Source organism: Bombus vosnesenskii, unplaced genomic scaffold (assembly GCF_011952255.1).
Source record: "Bombus vosnesenskii isolate JDL3184/JDL3185 unplaced genomic scaffold, Bvos_JDL3184-5_v1.1 scf7180000016281, whole genome shotgun sequence".
Lineage (NCBI taxonomy): Eukaryota > Metazoa > Arthropoda > Insecta > Hymenoptera > Apidae > Bombus > Bombus vosnesenskii.
In genome coordinates this window covers 760,623-777,564 of record NW_022884350.1, presented here as the reverse complement: position 1 = coordinate 777,564, position 16,942 = coordinate 760,623, and the positions used below count along the sequence as shown (strand labels likewise).

At 29.3% G+C, this 16,942-nt stretch overlaps 4 protein-coding genes across 4 annotated transcripts in view; 2 read left to right on the top strand and 2 right to left on the bottom strand.

The window, feature by feature from the left end:
* Positions 1 to 3,550: 3,550 nt before the first annotated feature.
* On the bottom strand, positions 3,551 to 11,955 carry LOC117242937 (ubiquitin carboxyl-terminal hydrolase 1-like). Its single transcript, XM_033510003.1, has 9 exons — positions 11,624 to 11,955; positions 11,278 to 11,457; positions 10,924 to 11,162; positions 10,533 to 10,762; positions 9,894 to 10,447; positions 9,623 to 9,815; positions 8,997 to 9,540; positions 5,800 to 5,964; positions 3,551 to 4,102 (listed from the first exon to the last, which is right to left on the bottom strand). Exons 2-9 carry the CDS (start codon positions 11,444 to 11,446, stop codon positions 3,761 to 3,763), a joined length of 2,436 nt encoding a protein of 811 aa, XP_033365894.1. The 5' UTR covers positions 11,447 to 11,457; positions 11,624 to 11,955; the 3' UTR covers positions 3,551 to 3,760.
* A 1,175-nt stretch (positions 11,956 to 13,130) lies between these two features.
* LOC117242935 lies at positions 13,131 to 14,351 on the top strand. Its single transcript, XM_033510002.1, has 3 exons — positions 13,131 to 13,532; positions 13,671 to 13,840; positions 13,953 to 14,351. The coding sequence occupies exons 1-3, from the start codon at positions 13,356 to 13,358 to the stop codon at positions 14,170 to 14,172; spliced, it is 567 nt and encodes a 188-aa protein (XP_033365893.1). The 5' UTR covers positions 13,131 to 13,355; the 3' UTR covers positions 14,173 to 14,351.
* A 295-nt stretch (positions 14,352 to 14,646) lies between these two features.
* Positions 14,647 to 15,866, top strand: LOC117242934 (ribonuclease P protein subunit p21). The gene is made up of 4 exons (XM_033510001.1): positions 14,647 to 14,976; positions 15,089 to 15,150; positions 15,222 to 15,313; positions 15,428 to 15,866. The coding sequence occupies exons 1-4, from the start codon at positions 14,847 to 14,849 to the stop codon at positions 15,723 to 15,725; spliced, it is 582 nt and encodes a 193-aa protein (XP_033365892.1). The 5' UTR covers positions 14,647 to 14,846; the 3' UTR covers positions 15,726 to 15,866.
* Positions 15,867 to 15,977: 111 nt separating this feature from the next.
* LOC117242932 (cadherin-87A) overlaps positions 15,978 to 16,942 on the bottom strand; it is a 539,676-nt gene continuing 538,711 nt past the window's right edge. The window contains exon 30 of the mRNA XM_033509995.1: positions 15,978 to 16,843. Within this exon, the coding sequence (XP_033365886.1) occupies positions 16,810 to 16,843 (34 nt within the window). The 3' untranslated portion in view covers positions 15,978 to 16,809. The remainder of the gene's footprint in view (positions 16,844 to 16,942) is intronic.

The following is a 16,942-nucleotide window of genomic DNA, read 5'->3' as shown; positions in this document are numbered from 1 at the left end:
CGCCCTCCCGCCATCAAACTGTCTGATTGTGTACAAATAACGCCGGTGGCACCACCTTGCGCACAAATAACGAAAACTTTCACGAAGTTAGTGATCGATTCATGTAAGTACACTAGTTGCTTAGTCTTACGAAAAAGACGATTTTATGCGAAATATAGTGAGAGAATAACTTAATTCGTCAGTAATTAGTGCTATAGCGATAATGTACTGAAATTATTAATATGAATTAATTCTAAATCATTCAATATAGAAACATATGCAATTGGTGTATTTGCTTTGTTATTGTCCTTAAGTGGAATATAACATATGATTAGATTCTTATAGATATGTATAAGTATTAAAAATGTGAAAAGGTATAATTGACTTCTAAATGTAATATGTTACTGAATATCTTATTAAATTCAATCTCTAATCTTAAAGCTCTAATCTTTAATTTCTCATCATGTGAATTGCAGTTATCATTGGTCATCCGATGAATAAACGAAGTTTTATTACATACCGTTGCAGAAAAATATGAACAGAGATATCAATATATGGAATTCCTTGTTATTTAACATCTATGAAATGTTTATCAAAGTCAAAGGAAAACTGATATTGGACGTGTAACATAAATCGCACAGTGATTAACCTATCCCCTTCAAATGTTTTTCAAATTGAGGTCAAAAGTGGATACACATTTGGTAACAAATATCAATGAATCTACTATTAGCATTTGGAATGATTTTATCGATATTTAAAATAAATACGGTTAATGTGAAAGCCATCTTACGTACACAGGAACACGAAATGATGAATACATTATGTCAAAATCGAACACAATGTTAAATATGAACAAAAATTAAGTAGCTTTAATCCATATAATTAATTCTGGTTTGTATCTCAATATACTTTCCATATCTCAAAAGCAAAGACAAATTGATCGATACATTCTGAATGCGCTGACAAAGTTTCTCAATTTGTTCGCGGGATACCTTATATATCGTATAGAACAGTACGCGTGTAAACATATATTAATTGTTTTCGTCAATTATAAATGTGTATTTTATAAAAGTGTGTTGTATTAAACGTAGATTCTATTTAACTTTGTGATATAATTCTATTATGCTGTAAAGATAGAAATGAATAAAATTAATATTTTCCAAATTTAACAGAACTCAATAGTTATACAAAATTTTACTATAAAATGACGTATAAAACGATACTAAAATAATGAAACTCAAAAGTAATCGGATCCTAAACATTTCTATACATTTCTTTTGCAAATTTATGTATTACTTCAGAACGTATATTGATAACCTATATAATCAACTTTTGTAATACCCCAAAAAATAAAAGCTTCGGCGATCCCAACCAATTTCGTTTCTTGTTGAAATTCATAAGTAGTTGCATTTGACGGAATTAATTTGTCATTAGGATAGAATATAGCTGCATAAAGCATTTCCACATTGCAATCAGAGATTCATTATGAAAAATTGATGCTGAAGGAAAAAAGTCGTGGCCGACAGCTGAAGAAAAATGATTCGTGCACATGCCTCGGCTGGCCAGGGACCCAATACATGTTTAGAATGGCGCAGCGACCTCCATCGCCTCGCAGGCAAAGAAAAATAACGCCGCCCGTGCTGATGTGCGCCGTGCCAAATGGCCTTTAAGTTTGGTTCTCTGAGCGTAGCCTTGACTTTCTTGTAGTCAAAAACGTGTGCGCTATCTTCTACCCGGTATCTTGCACCTGCTTCCCAAGGTATCGTAATTGGAACATCTAGATACAGTTGTTGCATTCGTTCATGTCTATTCTCTAAAAATACCCGTGAAAATCAATCGATAAATTTCGGTTAAACTTTGTCTTTAGATAACAAACTTCGGTAATTATCGCTAACGCAACCGCGATACCCTTTCTAGTGCACATTCGTATAATTTTCAACTACGTTCATATTCGCGCCACGAAATTAACTCTTCTTAGTTAATTATTCGCCAGTTAATAATTGTTAGTTTAAATATTAATAAATTGATGCCCAGATATGCGCAACAGTCTGCTTACCGACCTTTTTATTTTGGAATTAGGTGTGCATGCGAAGAAGCTTTTGATCGTAAGAGAAATTTGGCCCAGCTGTGAAAGGAACTTAATTTATTTATTGTTACTGCCACGATCGCGCTACGCTGCGTACGAATTGATGACTCCGGCACTGTAAAGTACTCATTCGCAGCAGGCCTCCGCGGTTTTCCTGACCACACCTTCGCAAAGGGGGTTTTTCGACAACGAATTATAAATTGACGTCAGTACTTTTCTTGGGAGAGGAAGCAACTACTTGTAAAATTTCGCGTACCCTTCAATGGTATTCCAAAAATGATTGCCTCAGGATGTTTAAAAGGATAGTCTACATGACATGATAGTGTTTCTCCTAAATGCAAATAAAGAATTCTACGTGTATATGATTTATTGAAAGTTATTTCATTCGATACATTTTCATACAAAAATGTTAATAATAATGATTAGTAGTAAAATTGAAACTTAAGAGGTTCTTTTTATTTTACATTTATTTAATAATACTGTGGGATACCAAATGATAAATTAAATTTAGTTAGATACGATCTAATTAGTAAATATTTCAAGATTAATATTAAGTATATTTGGTGTTTTTACTTTTGTAATTCAAACAATACAATGATACGTACATAGATGTATAACACGTCTGAAGAATAAATAGGACTTTGTTGATGTACATGCATGTAAAAAATACGGTGCATTAGTTGCATACGAAATCACACTTAGTTTATATATTATTATATTCAGTTCAATTCATTTTCCTGGTTAGAATTGGTAACTTTAAATATTTGTTATAAATACTATAAAGTTTACACTTTACATTATGTTTGATAAAAATCCAGTACAAAAATATCATAATTGTTCTTTCCATATGTAATATTTCGATAAATTAACTCTGTTAGATATTATAAATTCGATTTTTTAAATATCTTAATTTCATTTGTTTTTCGTGTATGTGTTTCAGTCATCTTTAAGAATATACCTATTCTATTTTTATAAGGGCACTTCTTTAAAGTCTCAATACGTATACAGCACTAAATAATAATAACAATAAATATAACAAAAATATATTAAAATTATTAATATCGTAATACATCTTCTATATTATAATATAACAATTTTATCATATTATAAACTAATTTGAATTCTTTAAATTATTGTAGGCTAATAATTGCAAAACTCTATATATCCCTTGATTATATTGTAATTTTAAAGAGGCACGTGTATGTAATAGATTGAACTTTAATTTTGAATTGTGTTTCTAATGTATATGCACTTATTTTACATTTTCGTGTCAACAGATAATTTTTCGTAAAAATTGTATATTTAGCTACGTACAATAAAATGCATTCACTCGTATATCATTGCAAATATAATTAAGTATAGGTAGAATCAAACACTTAATACGTATTAATTACTAAATTCTTGTGCCTCGTAGGTGAATATGTGGACGAAACGTATTAAGGTTAAAACTATTTATGATATTAAAAATTGTTAAAAATTTTGTCACAAAATTAATAATTACTATTTCTTCTGTTTGTTTTGAAATGAACACACATTTATCTCATTGCATATTTTTTAAATACTTCGAATCGAATTCTTTAAATGTTTCATCGTACGATTTTATCTACGATTTTTACGAACTAAAAAGATTTTAAACATCTTCAATCTGTTATCATAAATGCCGTTGCGTTCTTACAGAGATGATGTGAAACATAATTATTTGTCCTTTTTCTCCTCCGAATCGGCTACTTGTTTGATCCCGTTCGTGCTTGCGTTTATTTTATCATTAGGTCCATCTTTAGAAATTTCGTCATCTTGAATTTCTGTGATACTAGCTTCCTTCTTTTCATCATCTTCCAGAAGATAGTCCCAGTCTTGCGAATCGTCACCGCCATCGCGAATCTTACTTAATTCCCTCTTCAACATTTCCAGACATTCTCTTCGTTCTTTCCATTTCTCCGCTTGCTCAGGATCACACTTGGCATCCCCGCCTTGCATTTCTTGTTCAATCTTTTCTCTTCTTTCGCACTCTAATATGTACTTCTCATAGCCCTCCATCTATACAAAAGTGATTATTAATTGATGGTTCACGTAACTATAGATATTTTTAAATAAACGTGTAAATACTTAAAAGATAGTAGAATATTTATCCATTCACGCAGAAAAATTTTCTTTCAAACATCTTTTCGTATTGATAAGTGTAGTGAAGATATTAAAGCAATTTCAATTTCGCAAATTACAGAATAATCTTTTTAAAACATTTTTTTTAAAGCCAATGATTCTCATAATAATAGATAAAAAGGGCAAATATCTCGGAAGGAGTGAAAAATATAGGAAAATGTCTCGATCGAAAGTGATAGATTGCAGATATTTGTGAAAATTCCGATTTTTTGCGAATATAACTAAAAAAATAGAGGTCGAATAGAGATTTGTTTCATCCTCCAAATATTATAACAACTACTGTACTTTGAATGTTTTATGTATTTTTATATGTTACATACATTCTATAAATTTTTCCACATTGAAATTTTCCATAAATGCAGAATAATCCTCAGTCTAGTTATAAAATATTGAGAGGAACAGATTATACTGACATTTGTTCGATCTTGTGATGATTTTCAACTGCGAATTTATAGATGGCAACATATATTTTTTGTTGCATATTATAACTGACATTAAATCGTGATATTTTCAACAAAACTACTTTTCATCTTTAATTTGAATTATTCTTGGCGATATGAATTTTCGAAGTGGACATGTCAGAATTAACCATAATTACATTACCTCGTTTAAAAAATATCGTTTAAGAATTAAAGCTCTAGAACATCTGGAGTTATAAAGCGTAGAATCGTTAGGATATATCGAGATTTAACTGCAGCAATATTGCAGAAGGTAGAATACAGAATCGAATATACATATACATACGCATTGAAAATCCCTGCATTGAGAAATTAGCCTAAGATTTTAAGCAATAGGGTCCTTTTCAATGCTGTGACGCTTGTGTATACGCTATCACATAAGTAAAGTATATGGAGGTTCGATCGTGCAGTTTCTATGTGTCTTGGTATTATGCTAATATCCATTATGTTAATGTCTCAAGAATATCTCGTGTGAAAGAAACAAGCAAAAGTATTCTGAAAACATTCCATATACAATGAGAAATGTAGTCTTCTTTTTAAGAAGAATTTTTTTATTCTTTCCTCTCTCGATGTTGATTTAGGGATTTTTAAAATAATTGGAAGATCACATAACCTCAGCACGCTTGATATATTACAATTTTCATCCAAGCACTTCTCATATTTTCCATATATTTCCCATTTTGATACATTTCATACTTTTGAAGACATTTGAATACTATCTTCAATTTTTAAAAGAAGAAAGAAAGAAATAATAAAGATAACAGATAATCTGTTTAAATCAACCATTCATCAATGAGTTCCGTTTTATGAAGTTCCAACATAAAAATTCAAATTTCACTTATGAATCACTCGATCAATGTCCAGAATTCGACACGTTCATTTATCACCGGTCAGACATGTGAGGCTGAGAACAATGAAACAATGCCCCCTGCTACTCGCTTTGGTTCATAAACAAAGTGTAAAGGTAATTTTACGGAGCTTTAATCAAGGAAAGACGTGATTGCTTTATTCAAAAGCTACTGTAATATTATACTAAAACATTTAACCACTTAATCCACTCACAGACTTAATATATTAATATATTTTACTTGTTAAAAGGGAATAGAAAAATAGAACCTTGTCTTGCAGCATTCGTTGGACATTATTTTGTCTTTTCAGATGGCGTGGTAACCAAAAGCACGCCTGGATGAGTCGTAAGAATATCCAAACGACTCCAGCGAGAGCCAAGTACGAACAAGCGGTGTACACCATGCTTATAAAATCGACCGAGATCTGCTGGTACTTCATACCGATAATTTATTAGTTTTAGCAAAATCTGTAATCACCGTATAAATGAAAAACAGATAAGATCATCTCCGACGTACGAAAATTCGATTGAAACAAATAGGTGAATGACATATGTACGTATATGTATATCTATTCTTATTGACTTAATTTTATCTCGTGTAATATTAAAAGGTGATACTATTTTTATAATATAGTATTTGTTGGTGTAGTATATATTTGTATTATACAGAGTGGTTGGTAACTGGTGCGCCGAAAGGGGTGATTCTCGCGAAAGAAGAATATAGAATATGCCTTTTTTTAATTTTTTTAATTTTTCCATCGACACAACGATCTACAGCGAGATCCGTTATAACGAGACGTGATAAAGTGCGCGCCGAGCGAAAATTCAAAGTCGATTTTCGAAAACAGTCTCCAAACGAAAGTAATTCTTCCTTTTTATTCTCCTATATTTTCGACTTCTTTTTTCGCATAGAACCACCCACTTTCCGCTTGTACCACCAGTTACCAACCACCCTGTATATTATTATATTATATACTTGTATTATATGTGGTATTATATTTGTAGTATATGGTTTTTGCAGTAACCGTATTAAATAAATCAACGTACACAATAACTACTATTATAAATATATTTATAGTGCTCGAACTTGCAACAGTTAATGACCAACATGCTAATAATATTTTAAATATTTACGATATAATCTCATCACATCACTTTTAATTCTTACGTCGATATCAATAATAGTACGAATTATATTGACTTATACAATAACTATATAAATATCGTATTAGATGTATTTATCATTACGTTGAGCAATGTTAAAAATGTGATATAATACAAATAAGTGAAGTATATCAAGTATACGTGAACAGTGAATTAATAAATTTATGATGCTTAGTATACATATTTTGTATCAAACGTAACTCTTTAAGAAAGAAAGATATGACACTAATGTATAATGTGCAGTGCATGTAATAAACGTCAATGATATTACGACATCCATTTATTATACTTGTCGACGATATACTGTAACTGTATTGATTATGCTTGCTTAGTTTGTTAGAGCGATAAATGTGCACTATGCGTTATGGAGATATTCTATACTATTGTAATGTTCATTAAGCATTTTCCATTTACTATCGCTGGTAATTTTACCAACAATCAACGTTGTTTTGCGTCTTCTTGTTGCCTGATTCCAACTGATTGCTTTTCTTTGTCCAAGTGAATGATTTTTATATCCATAGTGTTTCACATCGAAATACGTACATTCAATGAAATTCTTGTATGTTACACTCACCATGTCATTATACAAATTGACGTTAAATTGTTACTGTTGAATAAAACGCAGGTACGCAGTTTACTCGCACGTTATGCAAATAAAGAAAAACATTATTTCAAATAATAACTATGTATATAACTAATAAAAGAATATAAAATTATTAAAACGGCAATAATAACAGTAAAAGTTGATTTTTCTTACAACACTTTCATATTCGCATTCTAATATTTATATAAATAATTAATTAAAAGAAACAGACAGTTTTGGTAATCAAATAATTAGCTTAAATAGTAATTACTTATTAACGTTACCGATTTCAATATTACGCAAATACAATGTCTTCCTACAAGTTTTAATGTTTTACAATCTATCGTATTTAACAATGAATATAACACGAATATAAAAAATATATATTCACACTATAACGTATACATGAATGTTCTACTTTCGTTTAAATTCTGCTTATTCGTAGCGCGTAAATTTGATTTCATTTAAAAACGTTAAAATTTGTATACAACTCTATATACGACTGACTTACCTTTTCTTTAAAGAAACAACGATGCAACCATGTCCAAGTAGGAAAACTTTTTATATAAAAAAAAGGCGGAAAGTTAAATGTATTTGTAACGCGAGTCGAAAGTAGAAGAAACGACAATACGTCAGGCTGGCAGGTGAAACACGACTATTCACTACTGACCCCTATCGAAACAATCGATATATGTATATAGCCACGTATGATTAAACTGACATTCTGACGTTTTACAAATATGTATTTCAACGTAAACAGGACATTTTACGCAATTAATAATTCACTGTTCTTTGCTCTATTTCATTCTGTTATTGTTTAACAACAATCGCTTAACTCCGACATCTTTAAATTACTTCTTGGACGTATACATATTTATTACAAACTATATGTCATAGTGATTGATTTTCGCACATTTAACAGTGATTATGTATATAATAATTGAACTTAAATTAGAACGATTTCAAACGCAAACGTCTTCGGCAAAAAATCTGGAATTATCTTTTTTTTGTTTAGGAAATAAAAGTATAAAAATTATACGTTTAAAGAAATATATTTATAATTTAATTTAAAAATATAAAAGGAATATATTATTAATTTACTAACATAAATACTTTTTTGCTTTTACCATTCTCATAAATAAAACATATAATAAGATAATATGTGTTGTAGATAGTACATGAAAAAAACAATACGATTAATAAAAATATATATGATGATAGTATCTAGGATACAAGCTTATTTAATTATTGTAAATATCATTTTTGTACTTCCACTTACATTGGAAAGTACCTAAAGCTGAAAAGAATAGGGAATTAAATCAAGAATACACACTTTTATTTTTACAGAAACAACTTAAAAATAAAACGCCCCACGTCCCAGTTAACATTAATCATCTAAATACAAATTGACACTTTGTGGTATTAATAGCAAGATCTGAGTACCATTATCGCGTAGAGTGGAGAATTTATTGCATATCATTTAACTATCAAATTCTAACGCTTAACATGATTTTAATATATAATTTATTTTCTACGAAATTATACACGTTCACCTAAACCTGATACAGTACGTATAGAGTAAACAGATGTGGAATGTGTGTGACAGTGCAATCATTAACAGGGAGGAACAAGGCCCATTGCACTCTTAGTTTGAATACTTGATATACGTATGTTTTTTACGTTTTTAAAGAAAAAAAATATTTACGTCATAGACCTTACATAGAACAGGAGGTAAGGAGTGGCGGAATTTCGTGGATTTGGCGCTAATTTATCTTCTAACTCTCGTAATGGGATTACATGTACTGCTTCGTCATCACATTCCAGCCATGTGCTAGTGTGTTTATGACGTCGAATACCACAACAATCCATACTACGACAACCAAACCGAATTAATTGTTCCTTAGATTCACTAGCACTTGGTTTACTTCTAAAGTATTTTAATATACCGGATGTTTTGTCTGATGAAGACGAGTTTGTGTTTGTGCTGCTGCTACTACCCTGACCAGAAGTTTGTCGTTTACTACCTCGATCGCATTGAAAATATTCTGCGAATGCAGATTCATCAGGTAAACGAGTATAAGCGACATAATGACCAGCTGTCATTGTCGCACCCTGGTGCATAATTACAGAATATAACTTATATACATGTCGTGACTCTGATCTGCCACTTGTAGTTCCCCGTGTTTGATCATTGTTGCATTCTTCGCAAAAACATTGCAACGTTAATGGTGTTGGCATATGATTATTAATTTTTTCCATTGACCTAATGCAATATATATCTTCATATGAAATATGGAAATCTTGTTTCTTCATTGCAATAAATAAGTTAGAAAACTGAATCTTACCCTGCTGCAGTAGAAAATCTTTTCAACTGCAATATAAGTAGCCTTGGTAAAGATGGAAAACACACAGCTCTGCGAGCTTCATTATAACGAAGACAACGAGCGCACCAATATTTATCTCTACCCCAAAGAAGTTCGCTAGTAACTACAGCACGTTTGTATACTTCACTACTATCCATTGGTCTTACTTCTTTATCTGCAAATAAATATATCTACAGTATATTTCTGATCGTTACTCGTTACTTAATATTGGATGATCATTAATGTCACCTACCTTTTTCACTTGATCTGTCTATATCAATAGGCACACATATATCGCAAAATGTTTCCTTTCGTTCTGTAACATGCTCACACTCTAGACATGTAGTCCGCAAAAGGCTAACTCCCTCAAAATCTTCAGAAATAAAACACTTTTTGCTTTCCAGTCTATGACTACTTATCTCTCCATTAGTTTCCGGAAATTCAGCATGGCCATTTTCATATTTCATACAGTACTTCATATAATATTTCATATGCTCATATGGTCTAGAAGATACTGATACACCATTTAGATTCGATTGTACAAGACAAGATGAACTTCCCCTTGTTGTTATCTTTTTCTTTTTTCTAGATTTACGAATGCTTCTTTTGTTGGAATTACTACCTTCTGATTGTACATCTGTTAAATGTTCTGTAGAGAAGTCTGATAATCCATCGTTATTTTGTCCAAACTGACTTTCTCTATGCCTGACTAACAATTGGAATGTTTCCCTGATGTTATCTAGTAAACACACTAAAAGCTCATGAGCATCTTGCTGTTGATTTCCTTCAAAGATAGGATTTACATCTCTGTAAAAAGATATACATACATTATTGTTTTTAATGTAATATTCAATTCTTAATTATAATATTCTATTATTAATATTATATTTACCTAAGAGCTTGCAAAAATGCATCTGGTTGATACGGTTCACTGTTTTCTCTTGCTTCAGATGCACGTAATGCCATGAACAATTCATGTAACTTCTCAGTAGCTATTTGTATTCTATGTTTGTTACTATCTCCAGTAGGTCCAGCCAAAGCTAATAGGTCTTTACTGCTCCAACTCCTGCTGCCACTTGATGTAAGTGACACACCAGTTCTTCCCAAAGATGATGACTTTATCTAATATGAAAAATATACAATATATTTTTTCATTTTATTTTTATATAAAAATATAACAAAGCATTCTTTCTTTTAATTAAAGAATTAACATCAACATCTCAGTCGCTAATGACGTGTACTGCTGGAACAAAATCTATTGTTTTAAATAAAATACAACTTACTTTTGTTTGAAGTTGTTTATCATTTAAATTAGACAAATCGGTGGCCAAATGATGCAAATTATGTAGGAAGGATGGTGCAAATCGTAACGTATATATCACACTGTTCAAAAAACATGTATTTCCTAAATTACATAAAGTAGCTATTCTTAATCCTTCTGTACCACTATTCGATACATCATAACTTCCATCTTGGTGATTGCTCAATTGATTGCGATAACCATTCAACATTTTGATTGTACCTTCATAATTAATGAACATTATGAATAAATGTTAAATCATATTTGATTGATATAATCATATATAATTAATATTCAATATAATATGAAAGTTTATATAATAATGAAGTTTACGTACTATGTGTATAGGTATCTCTGTTTAAAAGGCTCTCCCTCTCTGAAATCTGAGGAGCCTGAGAAATGTTGTTAGAAATTGTACGTGCACGGCCAGAAAGGGATAAGCAAAGTTTCTTCCTAGGGGGAACTGAACGTTTATCCGCATCTTCTTCTGTTTCTAATACTGTCATTTTTTGTTAACCTGAAATTACAATCAACTATATAGTTGTCCATTTACAGAAATTGCATTTAAATTGTAAATTTGCTTTTACAGAGGTCATTTAAATTCCATTTTACTTTGTACTAATTACTTTAATTTATATCGTATAAATAAAAACCTATATATAATTTAAAACCTATGTACTTACGTATTATTTAGTAAGGAAGTCATGGAACAAATGAGTTTGTTATTAACCTTAGTTAATCGAAAAAATCTGTTTGATAATCAAACCACAAAATGTTCTTTGAATTACACGAACTACATTTCTATTGCTGTCAGGCGAAACACTTTTTTACAATGTTACAGTAGCCATTATGCGTTGTGCCTAATGTCATATATTCATGAACCGCGTTCATGTGCGGTTACAATTTCACATTTATGTAGCTTTTTCTATACTATGCACATTGTCGTCATTAATGTTCCCCTAGAATCCGTTACGAGCGTTTGCGTCTGAAAATGGACGTTGGAGCGATTATGACATAAGTGCATATTCAGTAGGTCAAAAGTAGTCTCTCGCTAGTTAAAATGTGGATAAGTTTAAAAATACTTTGTTGTTATGTACTTCGATATTAGTAACTGATTATTATATTTTTCCTTTTATTATGATTATAAAAAAGTAGTATTGATTATTATAGGTATACAACACAGACAATTTCACTATTCAATTTTGTACGATTTTAATATATCTAACGTACCTATTTAACGAAATCTTTTTATTATAGTATGATTACTAAATACTAGTGTAATTTTAAGCACGCACGGTTTAAATTTATTTCTTTTATATAATTTTATTTATTATTTTTTATCCATATATAATTGTTTCAGAAACTAAATTTTATTGCAATATGCCTCCTTTTTCATTTTTCATTTATTTGCTATGTATTAAATAAGCAAATGCTATATATAAGCAGTTATATCTATAATAAGAAGTATTTTTTTGTAATGTACAGTATAAAGAATTTATCCCTTTCTTACAATTTTTAAAACTCGAGTTTTTAAATATCACTTAGAAAAGATTTCAAGTAGCTATTATGTAATTTTAATAATTGAGGAATCTTGAACGTAATAAATTAACGTAAAAAAAAACGGTATAAAAGATTCGACAGATTTATCAAACCGAATACATTCATATACATATGTTATATATATGTATATCAAAACAATAAACCATAATTTTTATTCAAATTTTATTCAACAGTATTGTATTAAACTTTTATGTAATAGTGGTAGTATTATTACTTCCCAACATATATAATTTATTTTCCTATAAGGATAAGAATTCAATTTAATATTGTCTCATTAACTTTCCATAGTTGGTTTCCTGTGAAAATTAAATTTTAATGGTTTTTTTATAAGTGTCATAGATTTTGAATTACAATATTTAATTCGTTAATAATTAATACTTAATAATTGTATTATGTGACATATGGTATATTAATAAAAAATATCGATGGCATTCAATCCAATAAAATAGTATTAAAAGCGCTATTATTAATGGCATGGAAATATGCAATTAAACTTTATATAAATTTTACTTCCGAGCATACGTACAATTTAATATAATATATTATTAAAAACATTAAAAACAGTGTTTTATGAAAAACATGTTCAAATATAAATTTTTCGAAATTTATTGAATAGGAATATATTTTAATTTAACAACCTTTGCATTTATCTGTTTAATTATAACATATAGTAAGTAAAAACAATATAATATTAATATGAAAAGGGATAGTTACTTACGCAGAGAATTTTACATTTTATGTTGGCAAAAGTGTATACGGTTACATATTTTAAAAACGCTTACGTAGCTGTGTATACAGTCATTTAAAATAATCAACTTGTGAAATAGCAGGTAAATTTGATACAATTTTTACTCAATGCGGTCAAATAATTTTGGAAAACTGAGAGTTCAAGCTCGACAAATTGATGACGGTATTGAAAAACTAAATACAACATGGAAACTTCCACACGTTCTAATCGGACGTTTTGCAGAATGTACTGCAGAATCAGATTTTTATACCGAAGCTATGTGGAATGTTATAAAAAGTACACAGGTTTGTATCATATAAATCATTTTATCTCTTTAAATTATTTCTACCATTTAATTAATGTTTTGTTATTTAATGTTTCTTAAAAATTTATATTGCTACTGATACTATATAATATTTTCTTTATTTACTAAAAAATATCAGGATGGAATAGAACAAACTTTGTCAGAAATGAAAGAAGATTCAATTCATATGGAAGAATTTCTCCAAGAAACTAAGGCACAATATGAAAGCTTAAAAGAGCAGTGCGATAATTTGGAGACTGTTTTTGGAGAGTATGGTTATCGTTACGATGAAAATAATGTCTTGAAAGAGTAAGTATTTAATTTGTAATATTTTGAGTAAAAATTATTATTTTTTAATAATTTCATAGATTCACTAATCAATTCATAATTATTATTTCAATATCTTATTTAAATTATATAGATCAAATGCTAATAGTACAAGGAGCCCCGATCAAAACTCAATTGAAGAAACAGAAAACTTAAAAGTTGAATTTACTCCTAATCTTAGTTGGAAATGTAAAGTAAAAGAAAATGGATTATCATCAGCATGTAAAGATAATTATAAGTCACATATGCTTATGACAGCTTTAACTAATACTTCAACATCAGATTTTGATCATAGTTCACAAGGATTACTATGATAATGATAAGGAATGATGACTATACACAAGGATTATGTATGCATTCCAGAAAGAGAAAGTCTATAAGTACCAACTCTTTCTAAACATTTGTATATTGTATATTATATTGAAAAAATGAAATTTCCGAGATTGTATATTGTTTGTTTCACATTATTATTGTTAATCATTAAAGTCAAACTTGAATTATTTTAAGATAATATTGTTTTTATATGACGTATCTCAAATATAAGATAATAATAAAATATATAAGTACAACTATACATTGAAATATTCATTGACACTATTTTTTTTTAGAACTTTAACTTTGTAGGTAATTCAATAATTAAAACTATACTAAATTTTATATTAAATATCCTAACTTTGTTGCCATATGTTACGACACAAAAACAAAGTAAAGATAAAACAAATAAAACAAGATCAAATTTTTATTTGCATCAATTTGTGTATATATATATATATATATATATATATATATATATATATATATATATATATCAACTTTGCAATAAAGTACCATAATTCACTTATAGCTTACTTTAATGGACAGTGTAGTTGTGTGAATAACTTGATCTAATTTTATAATACTTGAAAGTTTTATTTGAAACTTTTAAATATAATTTTGGTTTAGTAACGATCTATAGGTCTAATAATATATTACATGTTTGACAATCTATATGGTATACGTCATAAGTAACCGTAAACAATACAACATAACCTATTTTACTAAACCATTTTCTGCTTCAAAGTATTTTTTTACGAACAAAGTTTTAAGATACGTAACTTTAATTTTTATAAGAAGTATGGGTTAGTATGAAATGTAATATATTGTATATTTTCAAATGTATTTGTAATATTAAGTGTTACATATATTTACATATTTTTCTATTACATTTATTTTCTATTTTATAATTATTAGATACAAATACAAAACTATGCCAAGGTAAAGATATTTTTGAAAGGATGAACTATTTGTATCAGGTAATAATAATCTTGAGTAACTTTTTACACTGTAAATTAAAGTGGAAATATTAATGAAAAATTGTTCTTAGGCAAGTTACCTAATGGCATTGAAAAATAGAGTAGCAGCATCATATTATGGAAATATAATGGTTGGTTGTGCAAAAAAATCAGTTTTAAGAATGTGAGTTTAAAAAATTTAAATGACCATAATATATCTATCTAGTCATAATCGTAAATAAGTTTCTATAAAATATGTAAGTAAGATTTATATATGTATAAAATTTTTCTTTTTAAGAGAATCGGATATTAAAAGGACAATTTGTAAATGTTGTCAATCACCACTTATACCTGGTGAAACTGCAAGGGTGCGATTAGTGTCAAAACCGGTAAAAAGTGTGAAATGGACATGTTTAACATGCTTAAGTGTTAAAAGGTATCCTACAAAAGGAGGATATAAATTATGGATTGAACAACCTAATTCGGTAGTTCAAGTTTTCAATTATGCACCAAAATCGTTAGATAATAAGTCTAATATTGAGATAAAAAAAAAGAATTTGGATAAAGAAAAACATATGGATACTGAAAAGAGTTAAATGTACACAGATTTGAATATTTATTTCCACATGATGTGAGATGTGATGAATGTTGACATACGAATATTTTTTTTTATCAATGACTTATACATAAAATATGTTACAATAAATTTATAATCAATAAACAGATACTTTTACTAACTGGAATATTCATAACCATCTAGTAATATTGTGATACTGATATTAGTTTTACATTAAATGTTTATAGACATAACATGATCATAGTTAAGTTATTGTTTTTCGAGTATATGATATACTGTACGATTAGAGCCGTTCGCAATAAATTCCATAGACCCCAATGCACATATGTTTCGTTGAGGACGGTTTAGGCGATGAAAAGCGATGTGGTCTTCGCAGATAGCGCGAGATGATTATGTTGTTACATAACATTGAAATTTGATGCGAACGTCTCCATTTAACTAGCTATGATATGACTATATCCGCCCATCGCCAATGAGTTATACAAAATCTCAAATGTAGGATAACTGTCACGTATACACGCGGGCGTAATCAAATCACAGATTAATCGGATAAAAATCAGTCATTTAACCCTAACTTAAATAAATATAACATATATTGCAAATTAATAGTTGTACATGAACTTATGACATATGTTGATATTTCGACTGAATTGTTTTCCTAATTACAAATATTTTTAACATTATGAGCTTGTTCTTTTTTTAACATTTAGAACATTTTGTTGTATTAACGCCATGATATGACATTAAGTGACTCATTTGTTCATATAGAAGATAATGACACTATAAGTACGTTCCTTCCTTTTGTTTTTACGTGTAAAACGTACATAAGTTATATAAATACTAAACTAGTGAGGAATTAATCAGAAAACTGCGCTGGACGGAGTCTACACATTCATTTATATACATATATCTGTCGTGCCAAGCTTCGGTCATTAAACTATTTCACAGTATCTATTTTCTAGCAATTTTGATTTTTCTAACAGTGAACCTAACAATTAGTTAGTTAGGACCATAGGTTGGCAACGCACACATATATACATGCACACACCAGCTACAGGGAAATATTTATTCCAGTAATATTGACTGTTGTTCGTCGTTACTCTTCATCTTGAATTCTTCACTGCTGAAGAGTTCGAACTGAAATAGCAAAAGGTGCACAGTCAGAGTAGATTTTCCTGTGTAATTCGGGATAATTTTTGTGCTCTCCTTGTACACGCGTCTACTCGCAGACAAACC